This window comes from Trichechus manatus, unplaced genomic scaffold (assembly GCF_000243295.1).
Source record: "Trichechus manatus latirostris isolate Lorelei unplaced genomic scaffold, TriManLat1.0 scaffold00030, whole genome shotgun sequence".
Lineage (NCBI taxonomy): Eukaryota > Metazoa > Chordata > Mammalia > Sirenia > Trichechidae > Trichechus > Trichechus manatus.
In genome coordinates this window covers 19,095,212-19,117,333 of record NW_004443966.1, presented here as the reverse complement: position 1 = coordinate 19,117,333, position 22,122 = coordinate 19,095,212, and the positions used below count along the sequence as shown (strand labels likewise).

At 39.9% G+C, this 22,122-nt stretch overlaps 1 protein-coding gene across 1 annotated transcript in view; it reads left to right on the top strand.

Moving 5' to 3' along the window:
* The first annotated feature begins 1,225 nt into the window (after nucleotides 1-1,225).
* NPTN (neuroplastin) overlaps nucleotides 1,226-22,122 on the top strand; it is a 75,355-nt gene continuing 54,458 nt past the window's right edge. The window contains exon 1 of the mRNA XM_023729821.1: nucleotides 1,226-1,361. Within this exon, the coding sequence (XP_023585589.1) occupies nucleotides 1,271-1,361 (91 nt within the window). The 5' untranslated portion in view covers nucleotides 1,226-1,270. The remainder of the gene's footprint in view (nucleotides 1,362-22,122) is intronic.

The following is a 22,122-nucleotide window of genomic DNA, read 5'->3' as shown; positions in this document are numbered from 1 at the left end:
AGTTTCACTCCCCAGACACTCCCAAGATGCCTGCTTTGAGTCAGGGATGATCCAAGCCACAGAAACTCCTTTGCCAATCAAGGACTGACTGCGCTGAAAGTAGTACAAGAAATGCCCATATGAAGAGCTTTTCCCAAACTTCAGGGCAAACAGTAGCGACCGCTTGCCGATCAACCTCCACAGCGCTTTGCTGACTCCTTTCCTATGGGTGGTTTTGCTATGTGGTCATTTGCCCCTTCTTCACTCCTCTGATTGACTAGGTTGTGCACTCCGTGAGGGCGGGGCCCTCTTTTTATCTGGGTTCCACTACGTGCTTGGTACATGTCAATACATGTCCGTTGCATTAAAACGCTTCTAAAGAGTCTTCATATAAGTTAATGCATAACTACCTTAAAGAATTTAATGTTTATGGACGTGCAATTAGGCTAGTTGAACTTTTAGACCCCTCTAGGCCTTGGGATTCTAGGAACTAAAATAAAACCAACATAGAGGAGTGCGGGAGAAATGGGAAAGAGAAGGACAGAAAAGGAGGACATTTCAGGCAGAGGGAGCAGATATAGAGGCAGGAAAGCACAAGGTAACACCGGACACGGGGAACGCATCACTTTGCCTGGACGAGAAAAACACGAAATGAGAGAGAGAAGTTGGGCGAGATGCCAGCAGGAGGTCTGTGGTCAAAGTCCAGGGTGAAGACACAGCAGGACTTTGATAAGGGACCACGAACAGAAGGAGTAAAAGAGGCGGTGGTGTATCAAATTCTGTAGCCAAGAGCTCTAACAAATGGAAGACAGGATGTGGAGAAAATATATTGTGCTCCTAAAGCTACCTCTTATTTCGGGGCGCTCGGGTTTCGCAGGAAGGTAAACTAAACGCAAACTTCTCAGTTCCCCAGCGCCGAGATGGGGCGAGCCCCGCCCCGCTCGTCACGTGGCCAGAAAGCCAGTGGCACGTGACCTACCTAGCGCTAGGCCAATCAGCCTCTGTAGGGGCGGGAATGCGGAGTCCAAGGGCGGGAGCAGTAGTCGAGGCCGTCTCTTCTCGCGAGCCTTTCTGCTGTCGCTCATCAGCCGCCCACGGCTGGGCACGAAGGTCTCGCGACGCTTGGGTGCTGCGGCGGTTGGCGGAGGACGGGGAAGGACGGAGCCGAGCCGTGGTTGCTTCCCTCGCTCACTCCCTCGCGCGCTCGCCCGCCCCCTCCCTCCCTCCCCTCCCATCCCCGGCCCCGGCTCCGGCCCCGGCCCATTCGCTGTTCCGTCTGCTGCTAGGGAGGATGTCGGGCTCCTCGCTCCCCAGCGCCCTGGCCCTCTCGCTGTTGCTGGTCTCTGGCTCCCTCCTCCCAGGGCCTGGCGCCGCTCAGAACGGTAAGCGGGGAGCCGGGGGCGGGCCGGGCGGGGGCTGAGGGGGCGCCGGCAACTGTAGAGGGCCTTGTCCGGGGCCGGTGGAGGTGCCGGAGCCAGGCGAAGAGCCTGAGGGGCTGCGTCCGAGAGGAGATGCTGGTCGGGGTTTGAAGAGGCGCAGGTGTGAGGACAGGAGGCGCCTGTCGGAGAGGAGGGGGCGTCCGATAAGAACCCGAGGTGTTGGTGACTTAAAGCTTTTACATCGTGGGGCTTGTCGCGCCAGGTCGGAGAGGGGACACCGAAGAAGCCAGTGTGAGGAGCTGGAGTAGCGGGGGCGGGTGGGGAGGGGGCGCACCTTTTAAAGAAGGCGGGAGAAGACAGGCATTTGTGTTCACAGGCGCGGAGGGGGTGTCGTTTAGGCTACCCGAGAGAACTGGGGTCCCGGGAGCTGGGGTCGCCGAGAATTCTACTGGCGCCCGTAAGACTGGTGACAGAATTAAAAATAAGGGAGGGTGAGCAGAGTACTAGAGCCCTAAGGAGGGGGTAAAGAATCAGGGGACCTTGGATATGAGGTGGAGGGAAGGTGGGTGGAAAGCTAAGGGAGTGGGTTGACTGCAGCAGAGGACCTGGAAAGAGAAGAGGCAGTGGCTGTAAACGAGATGGGGGGTGGGGAGAGGGCTGGATTTGCTAAGAAGGGTGGAGTGCTGGGCTTTCTAGGGTAGTGGTTGGAAGAGCTAAAAGGGGTTTCTAAATAAGGAGAGGAAAAATGAGCAGAGGTAGGGGAGAAAGGGTTGAAACTAAAGTAGGGGGAATATTTAGTAGAGACGTAAAGGTGCCTGGGTATAGAGATGGGGGTGGGAGAAGACACAAAATAAGCGAAGGGAGTAAAATGCAGGAAGCCGGGGGTGTATTGTTGGTTTGCAGTGTGGAGGGTATATTAGGGAAGGGAGGAACTGGATTGTGGCAAGTGCGGTACGATATTGGTTGGGCCTTTGGGAAGGCAGGGACACAGAGCTGGAACTGCAGTGGTGGGATTGAGAGCAATGACTGGTGAGAGGGAGGTGGAGGAAGTGGGTTTTTGAGATCCAAAAAGTTTCGAGACAGAAGACACATTATTTTTGAGGAGCATAAAAGTAGGCCCTTTGATGTGTCCAGTGGAAAAGAGAGAATTGGGTTTTGAAATGTGCCTCTTTGGAGAAGATGGAAAAATGATGGGGAATCGTGGTGATGGAGGACCTAGGGAAAACAGATTCTGATTGAAGGCATGTATTACCGTTCAACTGCTTCATTCTTTCACAGGTGAGACTAGACAGCCATTAAGAGGTTTAAAACATATTTTTATAAGGAAGAATATATGAGAAGTCAGTTCTGGAGAGTGAACCATAATTATTATCTTTACACATACTGTTTTATGACATTGGTTAACAACCCCACAACATGTCAACCCTCTCCCTTCTCGACTTTTTTTTTTTTTTTTTGGTGAAAATATATGTAGCCAAAGATACACCATTTCAAAAATTTCTACATGTACAGTTCAGTGACATCGACTATGCTCTTCCAGTTGTGCTGCTATTCTCACTTTAGATGAAGGCTTACAGAACAAAATAGTTTTTCATTTAACAGTTAGTACACATGTTGCCATATAACAATGGTTAACCTCACAACACATGAACATTATCCTTACTCAACCTTGGGTTCTCTATCACCAGCTTTCCTGTCCCCTTCTGCCTTTTGGCCATTGTCCTGGACTGCTGTGCCTCATTAGTCCCATTTGGTTTTATGGGGCTGTCCACTCCCAGGCTGAACGGTGAACCTCGAAAATGACTTCACCACTGAGCTAAAAGGGTGTCTGGGGGCCATACTCTTGGGGTTTCTCCAGTCTCCTTTAGGCCAGTAAATCTGGTCTTTTTTTGTGAGTTAGAGTTTTGTTCTACATCCTTCTCCAGCTCTGTCCAGAACCCTCTGTTGTGATCCTGGTCAGAGCAATCAGTGGTGGTAGCCAAGCACCATCTAACTGTACTGGACTCAGTCTGGTGGAGGCCTTGGTAGCTGTGGTCCATTAGTCCTTCGGACTAATCTTTTCCTTGTATCCTGTTCTCTTCCTTCTCCCTTGCTCTGGAAGGGATGAGACCAGTGGAGTATCTTAGATGGCTGCTCACAGGCTTTTAAGATGAACCATGATTATTTTTGCTAATCCTTTGATGTTTTTTCATTGTTGTGTTAGAACAATTTAAAGTTACTCTTTCAGAATAGCTGAAATTTAAATGACTTTTTTTTTTTTTTTAAATCAATGATAGAGCCAGTGGAGTTGAACATTCTAAGGAGAAACTGGGCTTAAAATGCTGAAGAGTACAGTGAAAATATATCAATAAGGAATTGACAAGGCATCATTGGTTAAATGTAAAAGTGTTCATTTTACCAAATAGAACTAATCAAATATTATGTATGCTTCATGGCCTTGGATTATCACAGCAGGGGTCAGGAAAGAAACATTTTTCTGTCTGTGAACTTGACTATGCTAAGTATATGGGATATTTTTCCTGCTTTCTTTCAAAGCACAAAGCTGTTGTGGAGGCAGGGCAGGGTTAGTCTGATTTGTCTTATTATTTTTCACCTGTGATAACAATATGACTTAAAGAAGCCTAATACTAATTCAGCTATTTGATTTGTGAAATATCATGGTTTTGTTTTGCACGATGGGTGGGAGATTCTTGATTTTAACATGTTTAATCTCTGCCGGCATAGCTTCTTTCAGTGATTTATAATACGATGAAATTGTAGTTTCTTAGCAACTGAAGTAAGGTTGTTGGATAGGCCTAGAAAAACTCTTCTGGCTGTTCTCAGTGATATGGATTCTAAATACAGCATAGAACATACAGCCTTTTCCTTGAAATGAGCTTAAATTCAGTCACGTGACATGACCAGTGAAGTGAAGCTGAGCTGGTAGTTGACCCAAAAGAATGTAAATTTAATTCAAGGAAGAAATGGCTATTTTTTGAGTTTGGGTTCATATGTTCATATAGATAAGGATGCCATTTTATAGCTTTCTATAACATGTTTTGTGGTAAGATTCAAGCTTTCAACTGGTAATAGTCTGATCTCATGTCATAGAGTTTGTATTTTTTGACTGTGCTTCAAAAATGGATACCATGTTCTGTATGATGTTGAAATGTTAGAAATTTTAGGTTATCTATATAAAATGATGACTTGAAAAAGAACTTAGGTGTTTCTGGATTGGCTATTTGGTAGTTTAGATTGAATATAGACCCCCCCCCCCGCCCCGCGCCAAAAGCTTCGGTTTCATTATTCCTAAAATGAAGAATTTGGACTAGATCACCTTCAGGGTGTCCCTGAGTACATTTTAGACGTATATTTGCTATTGATTGTACATCTCTTTGGGTAACTGAAACGAGCAATAGAAGACAAAATTCTGAGTCTGTGACCCATTACCATAGAGATTCAGGGCTTTGATTCATAAAGGTTTTGTTTCCCATCCAAATAATTTAGACTTGTAGGACCACAGTTTCAAGTAAAATCCTTACTTAAGTTAATTTTTGTGTGTATCAACAAAAGTGTACTTCATTTTAAAGGATGAAACTTGCTTAAAAAATAACCTTCCTAAGACAACTTTTAGCTTTAGACTAAAAAGGAGTGTAAGCCAAGCAGTATAATACGGTGATCAAAAGCACAGGCTTTGGGTCTCTGTGTTTGAGTCCCAACTCCTCTACTCGGTAGCTGAATGACTTTGTGTGAGGCATTTACTCAAGACTCAGTTTCCTCATTTGTAAAATGGAGTTTATAGTGATTTTAATACCCTAGGGATGATGTGAGGATTAAATGAGACAGTAGCCGTAAAGCACTTAGATTTCTGCTTGGCATGTAGTGAATCTCAGTAAATGTTAGCTATTACTGTTATTTTTCCTTTGAAAAGTGACATTATTATATATTTCTTTTCATATATATATTGCACACTTAATTGTTAACACTGGTCACCATCACCTTGAATAAAGGTAAATAGGCCATTTGGAGTCCAGCACAGAGAGATTTGTGCTTTTGCTTATGTAATTTTTTTAGGAAAGTGACCAGCTGCACTGCTGGTAACTGCAAATTCTGGTGAGGAAGTTCACATTTCCATTTCATTGTCTGTGAGCTTTCATGACTGTCTGGTGAACCAAATACCTTTTCATATGGGCCAGATATCATCTTTTCATAGAATACCATTGTCGTAAGAGAAATTGAATGTAGCGCCTGGCACACAGTGGGACTGTTACAGATGTTAGCTGAATGAAGGAATGTGGAGTGAAGTGTAAAAACATGGTGATATATTCATACTGGAAATACAAAGTTGGATAATTAACACTGTTCAGTAGGGGAAAATAGGAGTCTAATGAATTTATTATTAACAAACTAAATTTTTTTTTATTGTAGTTTAAGTGAAGGTTTACAGTTCAAGTCAGTTTCTCATACAGAAATTTATACACACATTGCTATGTGACCCTAGCTGCTCTCCCTGTAATGTAACAGCACACTCCTCCCTTCCACCCCACATTTCCTGTGTCCATTCAACCAGCTCCTCTTGTTTTTGCTTTCTCATCTTGCCTCCGGACAGGAGCTGCCCATTTAGTCTCATGTATCTACTTGAGCTAAGAAGCACACTCTTTATGAGAATCGTTGCATGTCCCTTAGTCCAGTCTAATCTTCGTCTGAAGAGTTGGCTTTGGGAATGGTTTCAGTTCTGGGCTAACAGAGAGTCTGGGGGCCATGTCTTCTGGGGTCCCTCCAGTCTCAGTCAGACCATTAAGTCTGGTCCTTTTACTAGAATTTAAGTTCTGTACCCCACTTTTCTCCTGCTCTGTCAGGGACTGTCATTTGTGTTCCCTGTCAGGGCAGTCATTGGTGGTAGCTGGGCACCATCTGGTTCTTCTGATCTCAGGCCGATGAAGTCTCTGGTTTATATGGCCCTTTCTGTCTCTTGGACTAGTACTTTCCTTGTGTCTTTGGTGTTCTTCATTCTCCTTTGCCCCAGCTGGGTTGGGACCAATTGATGTGTCTTAGATGGCCGCTTACTAGCTTTTAAGACCCCAGATGCCACTTACGAAAGTGGGCTGTAGAACATTTTCTTAATAAACTTTGTTATGCCAGTTGACCTAGATGTCCCCTGAAAGCATGGTCACCAGACCGCTACCCCTGCTACTCTATCCCTTGAAGTGTTTGGTTGTGTTCAGGAAACTTCTTAGCTTTTGGTTTAGTCCAGTTGTGCTGATTTCCCCTGTATTGTGTGTTGCCCTTCCATTCACCTAAGATAATTCTTATCTACTATCTAGTTAGTGAATACCCTTTTCCTCCTTTCTCACCCTCATAACTATCAAAGAATGTTTTCTATTGTGTTTAAACCATTTCTTGAGTTCTTATAATAGTGGTCTCATACAGTATTTGTCCTTTTGCGACTGACTAATTTCACTCAGCATAATGCCTTCCAGATTCCTCCATGTTATGAGATGTTTCACAGATTCATCGTTGTTCTTTATCGTTGCGTAGTATTCCGTTGCGTGAATATACCATGATTTGTTTATCCATTCATCCGTTGATGGGCACCTAGGTTGTTTCCATCTTTTGGCTATTGTGAACAGTGCTGCAATGAATGTGGGTGTGCATATATCTGTTAGTGTGATGGCTCTTATTTCTCTAGGATATATTCCAAGGAGTGGGATTGCTGGATTGTATGGGACTTCTATTTCTAGCTTTTTAAGGAAGCGCCAAATCGATTTCCAAAGTGATTGTACCATTTTACATTCCCACCAACAGTGTATAAGTGTTCCAGTCTCTCTACAACTTCTCCAGCATTTATTATGTTGTGTTTTTTGGATTAATGCTAGCCTTGTTGGGGTGAGATGGTATCTCATTGTAGTTTTGATTTGCATTTCTCTGATGGCTAATGATGGTGAACATTTTCTCATGTATCTGTTAGCCGCCTGAATGTTGTCTTTGGTGAAGTACCTGTTCATATCCTTTGCCCATTTTTTAGTTGGGTTATTTGTCTTTTTGTTTTTGAGGTTTTGCAGTATCTTGTAGATTTTAGAGATTAGATGCTGACTGGATTTGTCTTGGTCAAAATTTTTTTCCCAGTCTGCAGGTTGTCTTTTTACTCTTTTGATGAGCGTACGTGTTTGATTTTTAGGAGCTCTCAGTTACCTAGTTTCTCTTCTAGTGTTTGTTAGTAATGTTTTTTATTCTGTTTATGCCACGTATTAGGGCTCTTAGTGCTGTCCATATTTTTTCTTCGTGATCTTTATTGTTTTAGATTTTATATTTAGGTCTTTGATCCATTTTGAGTTAGTTTTTATGCAGGGTGTGAGGTATGGGTCTTGTTTCATTTTTTTTGTGGATGGATATCCAGTTATGCCAGCACCATTTGTTAAAGAGACTGTCTTTTCCCCAATTAACAGACTTCGGGCCTTTGTCAAATATCAGCTGCTCATAGGTGGATGAATTTATGTCTGGATTCTCAATTCTGTTCCATTGGTCTGTGTATCTGTTGTTGTACCAGTACCAGACTGTTTTGACTATGGTGGTGGTATAATAGGTTCTAAAATCAGGTAGTGTGAGGTCTCCCACTTTGTTCATCTTCTTCGCTAATGCTTTACTTATCTGAGGCCTCTTCCCTTTCCATATGAAGTTGGTGATTTGTTTCTCCATCTCATTAAAAAATGCCATTTGAATTTGGATTGAGATTGCATTGTATTTGTAGATACTTTTTGTAGAATTGACATTTTCACAATGTTGAGTCTACCTATCCATGAGCAAGGTATGTTTTTCCACTTATGTAGGTCTCTTTTGGTTTCTTGCAGTAATGTCTTGTAGTTTTCTTTGTATAGGTCTTTTACGTCTCTGGTTAGATTTATTCCTAAGTATTTTATCTTCTTGAGGGCTATTGTAAATGGTATTGATTTGGTGATTTCCTGTTTGAAGTTCTCTTTGTTGGTGTAAAGGAATCCAACTGATTTTTGTATGTTTATCTTGTATCCTGAAAGTTTGCTGAAATCTTCTATTAGTTCCAGTAGTTTTCTTGTGGATTCTTTGGGGTTTTCTGTGTATAAGATCATATCATCTGCATATAGAGATACTTTTACTTCTTCCTTACCAATTTGGATGCCCTTTATTTCTTTTTCTAGCCTAATTGCTCTGGCTAGGACCTCCAGCACAATGTTGAATAAGAGTGGTGATAAAGGGCATCCTTGTCTGGTTCGTTTTCTCTAGGGGAATGCTTTCAGACTCTCTCCATTTAGGATGATATTGGCTATTGTCTTTGAATAACTGCCTTTAATTATGTTGAGGAATTTCCCTTCTATTCCTATTTTGCTGAGAGTTTTTATCACGAATGGATGTTGGACTTTGTCAGATGCCTTTTCTGCATCAATTGATAAGATCGTGTGGCTCTTGTCTTCTGTTTTATTTATGTGATGGATTACGTTAATTGTTTTTCTAATGTTGAACCATCCCTGCCTACCTGGTATGAATCCCACTTGGTCATGGTGAATTCTTTTTTTGAGATTTTTTTGAATTCTTTTGGCTAGAATTTTCTTGAGGATTTTTGTATCTATGTTCATGAGAGATATTGGTCTCTAATTTTCTTTTTTTGTGGTGTCTTTACCTGGTTTGGGTATCAGAGTTATGCTGGCTTCATAGAATGAGTTTGGGAGTATTCTATCCTTTTCTATGCTCTGAAATACCTTTAGTAGTAGTGGTGTTAACTCTTCCCTGAAAGTTTGGTAGAATTCTCCAGTGAAGCCATCAGGGCCAGGGCTTTTTTTTGTTGGGAGTTTTTAAATTACCTTTTCAATCTCTTCTTTTGTTATAGGTTTATTTAGTTGTTCTGCTTCTGTTTGTGTTATTTTAGGTAGATGGTTTGTTTCTAGAAATTCATGCATTTCCTCTAGGTTTTCAAATTTGTTAGAGCACAATTTTTCATAGTAGTCTGTTACGATTCTTTTAATTTCAGTTGGGTCTGGTGTGATATTGCCCATCTCATTTCTTATTCGGGTTATTTGCTTCCTCTGCTGTTTTTCTTTTGTCAGTTTGGCCAGTGGTTTATCAATTTTGTTGATCTTTTCAAAGAACCAGCTTTTGGTCTTGTTAACTCTTTCAATTGTTTTTCTATTTCATTTAATTTTGCTCTGATTTTTATTATTTGCCTGCTTCTGGTGCGAGGGCTTCTTTTGATGCTCTCTTTCTGCTTGTTCCAGTTGTAGGGTTAATGTTTTAATTTTGGCCTTTTCATCTTTTTGGATGTGTGCGTTTACTGCTATAAATTAACCTCTGAGCGCTGCTTTTGCTGTGTCCCAAATGTTCTGGTAGGATGTGTTTTCATTCTCGTTTGATTCTGTGAATTTCTTTATTCCGTCCTCAATTTCTTCTGTAACCCAGTAGTTTTTGAGCAATGTGTTGTTCAGTTTCCGTGTGTTTGATTTTTTTTCCCTTACTTTTTCTGTTATTGATTTCACTTTTATGGCTTTGTGGTCAGAGAAGATGCTTTGTAATATTTCAATGGTTTGGAATCTGTTAAAGCTTAACAAGCTAAATTTTAAAAAACAGTTTTGCTTGGGAGATACCAGATAGTTGTGAATGTTGCGCTTTGTAATAATGCCTGTATTTGTATTAGATGATTCATGAATCTTTTTCTTTTCTGTTAAGTGCTTCAGTGGTTTGGCAATTTTCTCTCCCTGAGTACATTTTAGAGGTGTATGTGCTACTGATTGTGCATCACCTTTTTGGGTGAACTGAAATGAGCAACAAAAGATAGATCTTATCTGTGGTAGCTGTGATACAAATGACATGCCAAATGTCCAGCAGTGGATTTTGACATAATTAATCCAACTAACATAAAAATGACCAGAAGAAATAGTTTGCCTTGGAATAAACCGTTTCCTAAGGCGAACCCACCCCTTCAGGCTCTTAGGCAACTGACCCAAATGTTGCCACTGGAGGGAAAGGCCATGTTACTACATCAGGTCCTGTTCCTGGGCTCTTGGTCATTGTTTTACAATGGGTTACTGGACCTAAATTAGAAAGAGATGCAGTTGGGTTTTTGTGTTGCCAGACATAATAAAGCTTAACCTGTGAATATACCATGATTTTAAAAAGCAAAAGGAACAGAAACCTTTAAATGTGTTACAGTCCCAACATTTGCCATAAATTAAGATTGAAGTTCATTACAGGTCTGACTTTGCATGAGTTAAACAAATTTTCATGAGTATTTTATCTTGATGGAATTCTTTTGTGTTTTCTCATTAATGTAATTTTGATGCGAAACATTTTCTCTTGTGGTGTATGTGTCCTTTTAGATCTTAATAAAAGACAACATATTATTGTATTGTGTTTATTTTTTGAATAAAAAGTAATTAACTGGGCTTTCAGAGAGGATCAGATGTGACTAGAAAAGTGTTCTGTCAATTTGAGCATTGCTTTGCATTTATTTAGTTTGAGGTAGCACAAAGTCAGATGATTCCTATGTCTTGTCAGACTTTGTTAGACCTGTGTGAAGGTTCTTTTTTTTTTTAAAAAAAACAGATAATTTGAGAAGGAGATAAGGTACAAATATCTGTGAAAATGAATTGTGTAGAAAAACATCTGTGAAAATGAATTGTGTAGAAAAACAGTGACTTTGTTGGATATTTCATACAAATGGTCAATAAAAATTTGAGTAACTATGCAAAGAAATTTTGGAAGAAGTTGAATTCCGAAAATGTTCTGATGCATTCTCTTCAATTTGTTTACAGTGAGAGCACAGTCTGGACAGGATCATAAGTAGAGAACGAAGTTGTAAGAGAAAGGGAAAGACAGAAGAAAGGCTGCAGTAGTACCAGGAGAAAAGCAGGTTGCAAGAACGAATCTTCGTTTGAGGAGCATCTGGAAAAATAGGATCTGTCAGAAAGAATAAATAGCCCAGGAACCTCTGAAGTAAATACACACATCAAAATTAAAGCAATGGTGCAAAATCACCTCCTGTGAACAAGTGGCTTGGCTTTTATGTGCCTCTTTAAACAAAACACTATCTTTTAGCATTTTACCTGAATTAAAAAAAATGCCATTCATTCATGATAATGGAGTTTTTAATTTTAAGCACCTTAGATAATTCATTTTTAACTTGTTTGTGAGGTTTGTTTGGATTTTTTTTTGGTGTGTGTGGAATTCCTAATCTTAGTTAGAATTGGCTTTGGGAAGGTGGGAACCCTTTCCAGTAAAATTAGTTGATTATAAACTGTTGCATTTTATAGGTTTATATACGTAAATTTCTCACTGAATTTAAAGTCAAACATTGCAATGATCCTACATAAAAGCATTATTCCAGTGGTATGGATACCTAAATTTAAAAGATCGAATGTATAAGTAAAATGTATCTGCTTTTTAAGAGTTTCTTCAATTTAGGAGGAAGAAATCAAGATTTGTATTTAATTCCCATTTAGTATGTTACTTAAAATTGAAAGTAGGCCAAACGTTTTCTTTATATATCTGCTTTTTAAGAGTTTCTTCAGTTTAGGAGGGAGAAATCAACATTCGTATCTAATTCCAGTTCAGTATGTTACTTGAAAGTAGGCCTAACATTTTTTTAATTTGCTTGTGTGTGTGTGTGTGTGTGTGTGTGTGTATGTTTATATATATACACGTTTATCAGTCAAGCTTAATTAACTTGAAGTTATTTTGACCTGATTGCTCAGAACTTTTAATTTGATCTGTGTGGAAATAGGGTTTACTGAATATTTAAAGAATTCCCTAAGTATCTACATTTATTCATACAGAGTAAGTTAATGGGAGACATATTTAATGTTCCTAAGACACCTGCTGGCTTTTTGTTTTGTTGTTGTTGTGTTTCGAATAAAAAAATGAGTCTTAACCTGTTTATTAAAGCAGAATGGGTCAGCTTTGATGGAAACATCTTGGGTCAAGTTCCTTGTACTTGAAGGTACTAAATGGTATTGTTTTGCATTTCCAAAAACAATTGTGGAATGTTTTAAGAGTAGCTTTCTTACAAAATCTTAATTACTGGAGCCTTATGGTATGCTTTGTGGTATGTTTCCAGAAGAGTGTCATTTTGGATATGATTCACTTCTGTTTTATCCTGATTCATAGTATTGTTGCACTCAAGTATTGCTTCACATTGACTGGACAATGGAATTAAAATGAGGTGCTGTGAGATCACTCTGAAAATGTCAGGGTCTATGTATTATGTAAGATTTTATTATTAGAAAATATTAATTTAAGTCCCAGATTACACAGTTTTAATCATATCCAAGTGGATGCTCACATTTTAAAATAATTAATGTAAAATACACACCAAAATGTAAAGTTCTTTTCTGGCAGAATAGTAACACAGTGCTCCATATGCAATATGTAAAAAAAGCAGGTAGGGAGTGTACCTGCAAATGTAAATTGTTATGGTGTCTTCCTAGTGGTAATTCTTGAAAACCACTAGACTAGATGATACCTAAATTCCCTTCTGGTTCTAAAATTACCAAATTCTATTTACCTTACAGCTTAGATACTGCTTCTAATGGGTAAAGGGCCCAGAGGATAATACTTTCTGTTTTAAATAGTTTTCTTAAAACTTTTTTTGTAAATAATGAAAATTGACTTTGACGCATGTACTGTTTTGAAATCCAGTTGACTCTAAATCTACTTCAGACAACTCTTGCAGTTCTTGTTTCAAGGAAAGCAGAACAATATCTGTTATACAGAGATTTCATATTAAACTTGCTGGGAAAATTGCCGGTGTGAGTTAAATAATTAAGAAATGAAAATCCCTGCCAGGTAAATAGATATTTTATGTTACCTCTGGGGGTTGGAAAATAGTTGACTATTGAGTCCCTGGGTAGTACACATGGTAAATGTACTCGGCTGCTAGCCAGAAGGTTGGAGGTTCAGGTCCACCTAGAGGTGCCTGGGAAGAAAGTCCTGGTGATCTGAAAAATCAGCCATTTAAAACCCATGGAGCACAGTTCTACTTTGATACACATGGGATCTGCATGAGTCGGAGTCGACTCCATGGCAAATGGTTTTTCAAGAGTCATTGAAGAGACAATGAAGTACACTTAACCAATCTCATGGTATTTTTTTTTTTTTTTTGGTTTTAATGAAGAGAAGTTTATTTCCTCACAGTCAGAGTAGGTTAAAAGTCCAAATTTGGGGTGTCAGCTCCAGGGGAAGGCTCTCTCTGTCAGCCTTCTCATCAGTGTTCCCCCAGACTAGGAGTTTCTCCGTGCAGGGACCCCAGTCCAAAGGACACGCTCTGCTCTTGGCACTGCGTTCTTGATGGTATGAGGTCCCCCGTCTCACTGCTCACTTCTGTCTTTTATATCTCAAGACATTGCCTCAGGATACAGTCCAGTCTTGTAGACTGAGTCCTGCCTTACTAACACAACTGCCGCCCATCCTCCCTCATTAACATCATAGAGGCAGGATTTACAATTTATAGGAAAACCACAGAATACCAGGAATCATGGCCCGGCCAGATTGATACACACATTTTTTGGGGGACATAATTCAATCCATGACATTCCACCCTTTGGCCCCCAAAAAATCACATCCTTGCAACATGGAAAACATATTCATCTCATCATATCATAGCAAAAGTCTTAACTCCAAGTCCAAAATCCAAAAATTCCTCTTCATCTGTGAAATCTAGAATACAAGTTATCTGCTTCCAAGGGTACAATGGCAGAACAGGCATAAGCTAGACATTTCCATTACAAATGGGAGAAATTGCAGGGAAAGAAGGCGTAACAGGCACCAAGCAAGTTAGCAGAACACATTACATTAGCCCTCAAGGCTTTGAAAATAATCTGTTCTCTGAGACAATTTACACAATAGCCCTGCCCTCTAGACTCTAGGTATTGGCCACAGTGTCTGGATTTTGAGTGGAGGCCCATCAGCCCTGGGCTTCAGCTCCACCTTCCAGGCCCACTGGGGCAGCAACTCTGCTCCCTTGGCTTTAGGCGCACCATTCTCCCAGTCCATCTGAGTGGCGACTCCACCCTTAGAAGCAACAGAGGCCATAGCTCCACCCTTTGAAACCCCTGAGGTCATGGGCATACCTTTTGAGACTGAGGCAGCTCGGCTTCTTGTGTCCCTTGTCTCTTCAGCTTCTGCTTCTGTTTCCTGTGGCCTCTTGGCCCGTATCTGCCTGCTGGGGCAAGTGTTTCAAAGCTCTGTAGCTCCACTGGTATAAGTGCCCGGAGGCACCCCACTCCACCAGAAAGCCTCGTGCACACAGACGCTCAGCTCTCTCCCTCCGTGGGTCGGCAAGCCTAGATCCACCGACAAGTGCCCAGAGGCACCCCACTCCGCCGGGAAGCCTCCTGCACACAGGCACTCAGCTCTCTCGCTCTGTGGGTCGGCTCCAGCGCCATCTCGCACTGGTCTCCTGGTTCTGCTGCTGCTGCTTCTCTGCTGCTGTAGGTTCTCTGCTGCTGCTGGTCCTCTGTCACTGCTGTACGTCTGTCTGTTCACAGTTTTAAAACCGCTTCCACATTTTAGGTATCTGTTAGAGCAGCACCCCACTCTCTCGGTACCAAATTCTGTCATCCACTGCTGCTATGACAGAAACACCACAAGTGGATGGTTTTAATGAAGAGAAGTTTATTTCCTCACAGTTGAAGTAGGCTAAAAGTCCAAATTCAGGGTGTCTGCTCCAGGGGAAGGCTTTCTCTCTCGGCCTTCTCATCAGTGTTCCCCCAGACTAGGAGCTTCTCTGCGCAGGGACCCTGGTCCAAACACGTGCTCTGCTCCTGGCACTGCTTTCTTGATGGTATGAGGTCCCCTCTCATGGTATTTTTATGTTGTCCTTTAAAGAAGTTTGTCTTCTATGTATGACTTAGTTTCTCCTGTTTGTTAGGTATTTTTTATAAAGACCTCTATACCTGTCCTTTATAGTTGAAGAGGACAGCACAAGTTTTACCTTAAATCTGAGGTAGCACCTAGGTTGATATTCCTTAGTAACAATTTGTTAAAAGGTCTCAATTTATAAACTTATCCAGTGTTCTTTTTTATATCTACTAAAACCAAAATCCAAGCCCCGTGCCATCGAGTCTATTTCAACTCATAGCGATTCTACAGGACAGTCTAGAACTGCTCCATAGGGTTTCCAAGGAGCGGCTGGTGGATTTGAACTGTTGACCTTTTGGTTAGCAGCTGAGCTCTTAACCACTGTGCCACCAAACCAAAAAAAAAAACCAAACCTGTTGCCGTTGAGTTGGTTCTGACTCATAGCGACCCTGTAGGACAGAGTAGAACTGCCCCATAGGGTTTCCAAGGAGCGGTTGGTGGATTTGAACTGCCGACCTTTTGGTTAGCAGCCAGAACTCTTAATAAGGGCTCCTTATAACTACTAGGTAGGCCCATTTTTTTCTTTTACATTTTATTAGCATTTCTCACATATACAAAAGTGGAGCAAATAATGTAATAAGCTCCCATGTACCCACCAGTCCCTGGAGAAGGACATCACGCTTGGTAAAGTAGAGGGTCAGTGAAAGAGAGGAAGACCCTTAATAATAGATTGATTCAGTGGCTGCAGTGATGGGCTCAAGCATAACAATGATTGTGAGGATGACTCAGGACCGAGCAGTGTTTTGTTCTGTCGTACATAGGGTTGCTGTGAGTTGGAACCAACTCGAAGGCATCTAACAACAATAACAATGCATCGTCTAATTTTAAGTTATCAGCCACATCCTTGCTGCTTATTTAAAAATAACTTTATAACATTAAATTGCAAACTATAAAAATTTCTAGGAGATGAAATGCAGTTAGTAGAGATTAGTTTGTGTCAGTAAAATGGAAATATCTGTTTCACATGTAATCGTATTGAAATTACTTTAAAAATACAAAGCTCTTTAGAGAAAAGGCTTTCAAACTTTTTTGTCTGTGACCCAGATAAAGAAATAGATTTTATTTGTGACTAAGTATATGCGTAAATATCTAATGTTCTGTGAAACAATGCCTACTCTTACTCTGGAGTTCATTTAAAGAAGACTGTGGTGACCTTGTAAATTGATTTCACATCTCAATGCAGGTTGAAAAACAGCATTTTCAGGTATGAAATAGTTTTGTTTTTTTTTTAAATGCCATGGTAGTCTGGAATAATCTAATGGTTTTATAAACATAGTAAGGATTTTCACAAGGCATTTATCATGCTGTTACTAGTTATTATCAGTAAAGAAAATATAGTATTATTGAATTCATACATTAGTCATACTTTATATAATATTGATTTCTTTTTTATAATTGTACTTGGGGAAAAAAAAAGAAGCCACAGTAATTTGAATATCGTAATCAAAACTTAAGTTTTCCAATATGTTTAGTTGTCCTTTCTTTTAAATTAGCCCTTGTGTTCCTTATTCCCTAGCCTCTGTCTTTGAGTTATTCGTTGAGTACAGGGCTGCGAGCATTACTATTTGTTCTGAGCTGAATGCTTACTCTGGTGCTGTTGTCTGAGGCATATTTCTGGTGAGTACAGATTGACTTGAATATCAGCCAAGGGAGGGGAGGGAGATGGGAATCAGAGTAATCACTGAAGAATCATTTGCCTTTCTTATTTAAAATCTGAGAGCAGCAGGATTATTATTTTTTTAGACATTGCTTTTTGGAAGAAAGAAAAGGCAACAAGATGTCCCTATCTTATGTTGGCCACTACTTGGGAAATACTTTTTAATCCCTAGATTGAAAGAATATGTTAAATTTACTTTAGGATTTTTTAATTATTCAAGTTTAGCAGATTGGTAACCATTGTGGAGCAACTGGGAAAAAATAGCACAGCAGCTCCAGCATTGAAATTATATTCATTAATGCTGAATCTCAAATCATTCACCAAGGGAGATGGAATAAATGGCCTTAATGCAAACCAGGAAACTGCTGCCTAGAAGAGAGCAAGTATAAAGAGGTTTCAGGTAGCTTGCAGTGAACTATCATTGAATTACCCTTAGACAAATAACATAGTGATCATGTCTCAAAATTATGGTACTAACAGTGTTATTGTTTTCTTGCTAGAATTGAGCTCCAAGTAATTACGAACATTTTCTAACCACATTTAGGAAAAGACATAGATACGTTCTAAGTTGATGATGGAGTGAGACTTTGAGAAAAACCTGAAGGAGCTAAACTTATGAAAAGGGAGCACTAGGGGGATGTGCTTATCTATTAATACCATCAAGGTAGCAGTGTAAATGAAGTAAGGGAATTAGGCAGTCTCCAAAGATGGATGGGCTGTATCAAAAAGCAGTGGCCTAGAGCATAAGGAAGTATAGGTTTAGTATTAGAAAGATGATTTTAATGAAGCGAACAGAAGAATAGTGTTTGCACTCACTCATAGAGCTGTTACAAGTAGGGTAAAGAGCTGGTTGAGAGGGACCTTGTAAAACGAGGAGGATCTTTTGTTTCTGTTACATTTAATCCTTGGGCTCAATAGAAGAAAATAAAAAAAAATTTCTTGGAAATAAATAGGAAACAAAATGAATGGACTTTTCAGAAAATTTTAAGGGTCGGAAGTTAATTTGTTTCTGGCTCTGAGATTACGAGATTATGAATTCAAGAAAAATGGAAGATTAACTCTGGAATTCATTGAAGTAGCTTTTGTTGTTGTCAGTTGCTGTGGAGTTGATTCACACTCATGGTGACCCGATGTGTGCAGAGTAGAACTGCTCCATAGGGTTTTCCAGGCTGTGACTTTCCAGAAGCAGATCTCCAGGCGTGTCTCCTAAGGCACCTGTGAGTAGGTTTGAACCGCCAACCTTTTGGCTAGTTGTCCAGCCTGTAACCATTTCCACTACCCAGGGACTCCGGAAGTAGCTTTTGAGACCTTACTATAATACTTAAAACAAGATTCCATTTATTGTAATCTTTATAAGCACCTTCTTTATATTTGGTTACCAAAAACCGTAGTTCTTCTGGTCAGTGTTTGATACACAGAACTATAAAGCTATAGTTTCAAAAAAAAAAAAATCAAACCCATTGCCGTCGAGTCGATTTCAACTCATAGCAACCCTAAAGGACAGAGTAGAATTGCCCCATAGAGTTTCTAAGGAGAGCCTGGTAGATTCGAACTGGTGACCTTTTGGTTAACAGTTGTAGCTCTTAACCACCACACCACCAGGGTTTCCTAGCCAATGAAAACCTTATGGATCACAACAGAACACTGTCCAACTTGATTGCTTTGGGCACGTCATCAGGAGGACATCGCTTGAGGGAGGACATCATATTTGGTGAAGCAGAGGGCCAGCGAGGGCATGGGAGACCCTCAGTGAGACAGATTGGCACAATAGTCATAATGATGGGCTCAGACATGCTGGCAGTTGTGAGGATCATGCAGGACAGGTGGGCTTTTCGTTCTGTTGTGCAGAAGGTTACCATGAGTGGGACTCCGCATCAGCTAGCAACAACAAAGACTTTGGATGGGACTCATAAAAGTTTAACCTTTGGCTGTTAGAAATTAGGCTTTGTCTTTTCTGTGGTAAATGTGAGCTGTTAAGAAAGCCATACCACCAGGAATAGAGCACGTTCAGTCTAACTCTTAAGACTATTGGTCAAAATTCCGTTGTGATAGAAATGTCCCAGCTGTTCTTTAGGAGTGGGAGCTGGTGCTGTAACAATTTGGTGGAGAACTTTAATTAGTTTGAAGAGTGTGTAGGGTTGCCAGATAAAATACAGGACGACCAGTTAAATTTGAATTTTAGATCAACAGTGAAGAATTTTTATTCTTAGAAGAGTGTCTTTGCTGTTTTGGCCTTCCATTTAGAACTTGGCAGACAAAGAGTCTTATAAGTTAGAGTTTTTTGTGGAATAAAAGAAATCTTTCTAAAGTAGATTTAATATAATCAAAATTATACTACATTACAAATTTTGTGTGAGCAAATATAGTGTAGGGTAGTGTTTTAGTCTGGTTACATCAAATTTCTACATGTGTTTTCTTCAGTTACATTATAATTTTTTCATTTCTAAAAATTAAAGCTGTTTTCAGGAAGGAGATGAGCTGAGGGCCTCAGCAATTCCCCTCTTCTCTCCTTACTTAAAATATTTAAAATTTTAGGTCACTGTCATCTTAAGGGTATATACATAAGGATGCTTCTGGGGCTAGAGGTTCAAGGATTGTCCTTTTTTCGGATTTTTGCCTGGGGACTTGGAATATATTTATATTCTTGGCTTGGTGGCTTGGAAGAAGAAAAGGGTATGAATAAAGATGTGATTGACCACACCCTTTTCTTCCTACTTGATTCAGAATAATTTTCACATGCTGAATTATAACCACCAGATTTAGAGGGTCAGAGAAGATGGATGTGAGCTCTGCATACTAGGAGTGTGGTTTCTTCACAGTTAAATTTCAGTGCTAAGAAAAATCATGGTTTCATGAGCTTTATTGTTACAAGGTCTTTTGACCAGTTGTGTGTCAGTGTATATCAGTAGCTCAGTACAAGAGATCCACCTTCTGTCCTTCCGGTTGGGTGGGGAGTGGTGGCTATAAGAATAATAAGAATCGAACAATGAAATAGGTTCCAAGATGAATGATATTAAGCAACCTGAAGCATAATCATAACTATGCTTATATATATTTATTTGAAATACATTTAAGGCAATTTTAGAAGTGTTAAATTAAACATAACTTGTGGTTTTTGTGAAACTAGGAAATTAGTTTAAACTTGATACCTAGACTTATTTGGAAAACATTATTACAGAATAAATAAGTTGATATACTCTGTCATTACTGTAAATATAAAACGTAAAAACAAGTAGGATAAAAAGATCATCTTGTGAGGCAGTGTAGTTGAGTAAAAAGAGCATTGGATTTGACAGGAACCCTGAATTCCTGTCTCTTTCCAATTTTAGTTCCTATGGTATTTTTAAAGTTATTGTAATACTTAATCGATAGAGTTTCTATGAGATTAAATGGTAATGTATATAAAAGTGCTTTATAAACTGCTATATTGTAAAGTGGCATGTTTGTATAGCTTTGAGTATTTTTAATAAGGTAACTGTAATTCTGGCAGTTTGTGGGAAAGTAGAGAGGAAAAGTACTGAGAAGGGCCAGATTATTTCAAGGTTGGCTTTCCTGACAAATGATGACTGCATCATAAAAATGTACATTTTTGACTGTTAGTAGACTAGACTTTTCATTAAATTAATTATCCTCTTTTACTAGGGAAGGCTGATAGTGAGTTTCTCTAACCTTTGAAGCCTGTCTCCCAGTACTGTCCTCATCTCAAGTTAAACCTAGTCTCAGGTATACCCTGTTACACCTCATCTCCCTCCTTCCTTCCCCAAGGCAAGTGAAAAAAGGGAAGTACCTATTTTGTATCCCCTTTTTGCAACAAATGTTTTGTAACTTCCCTCTACTATCCTGAAATGAAATTCATAGGTGTTTTAACCTACCTGTAGCTAACAACAAGAACAACATACACGTAATTAAAGGAAAAAACAAAAAACAGTATGATGCCCTAAATGTAATATGGAGGACCGTGAAGCAGCCCACTGTTTATACCCATATGTAGAAAAACCAAGAATGTGACAGCTACAAATACAGACTGACAGAAATATGCTGTCCATGATGGTGACTCAAAGACCACAGGCTGCATTGCTACTGATAATGTGATTTTCTGAAAGGGTGAACAACTCTTGGTAAAATTTCAGATGAAGCAATACAGTCTGTCTTCACTTTACACGGTACTTGAATTCCTGGAAAATTAAGTGATGCTTAAAGCCATGCAGGAGTACTTCGTTATATTTAAAACAGGCTGTAAGGCCCAGAACAAGTTTTGTTTTTCAAACCTACTTGAATGGCATTTGGAAGCTGTGTAGGAAGAGAGACAGTTCTTTGTTGTGCAAGACTTTTCTCTAGTTCGTGGTATATCCCTGGTCCCTGCCCAGCAAATGCCAGTAGTGCCTCCTCAATCATTGTGTCAACCCAGAATGCTCCACACATTTTCAAAATGCCCATAAAAGGCAGAAGAGCCCCCACTGAGAATATTTACATTTTGTCCCTGAACCTCCAACTACCCTCTGGTATAAGATTACAGCACCCACTCCCCAGAACTACCACTAGTCAGATCCACACCTCTTCCAGGAATGGAAAGGCAAGGAGAATAGCTGTTCACTTGTTATTCTTTTTTTTGTTAACATGCGTTAAGACAGGTTGCAAAGTCATTTGCCACAGGAGCTACGCAAGTACCATTTGCTAAACTGAAGAATACATATTCCAAAAAACACTGAAAGTTGGACTTTTTTAAAAACACAGTGCTGGTCATATAAACCCTTCAGTAGGGCCCCAGTTTGCATCCTGTTCACCAAAGGATTATAGTATGAATTTTGGAGCCTGAGAGATTGGATTGGAAATCTGAGTTTTGGCAAGTGTCTTCATCCCTCTTAGCCTCTGTTTCTCCATCTGCCTGTTAGGAATAATCCACACCTCATAGGATGGTGGTTAGAATGAGATTGTGTATATGAAGTGCCTAGCATGGTATCTGGCACAAGGTATGTGTTTGATAAAGTTCTTTCCCTACCACCAATATCCATTCAGTTATCTTGGTTTACTTTTTTAATCTATTGTGTTCTATAGTGACTTTTAAAAGAAATTTGATGTTCTCAATTTGAGGAATATTAGTCTCCTTATTTTTATTTTTTATTTTTTTGGTATTTTTTTTTTATTTCATCGTACTCCAGGTGAAGGCTTACAGAACAAATAGTTTCTCATGAAACAGTAGTACACGTATTGTTTTATGACATTGGTTAACAACCCCACAACATGTCAACC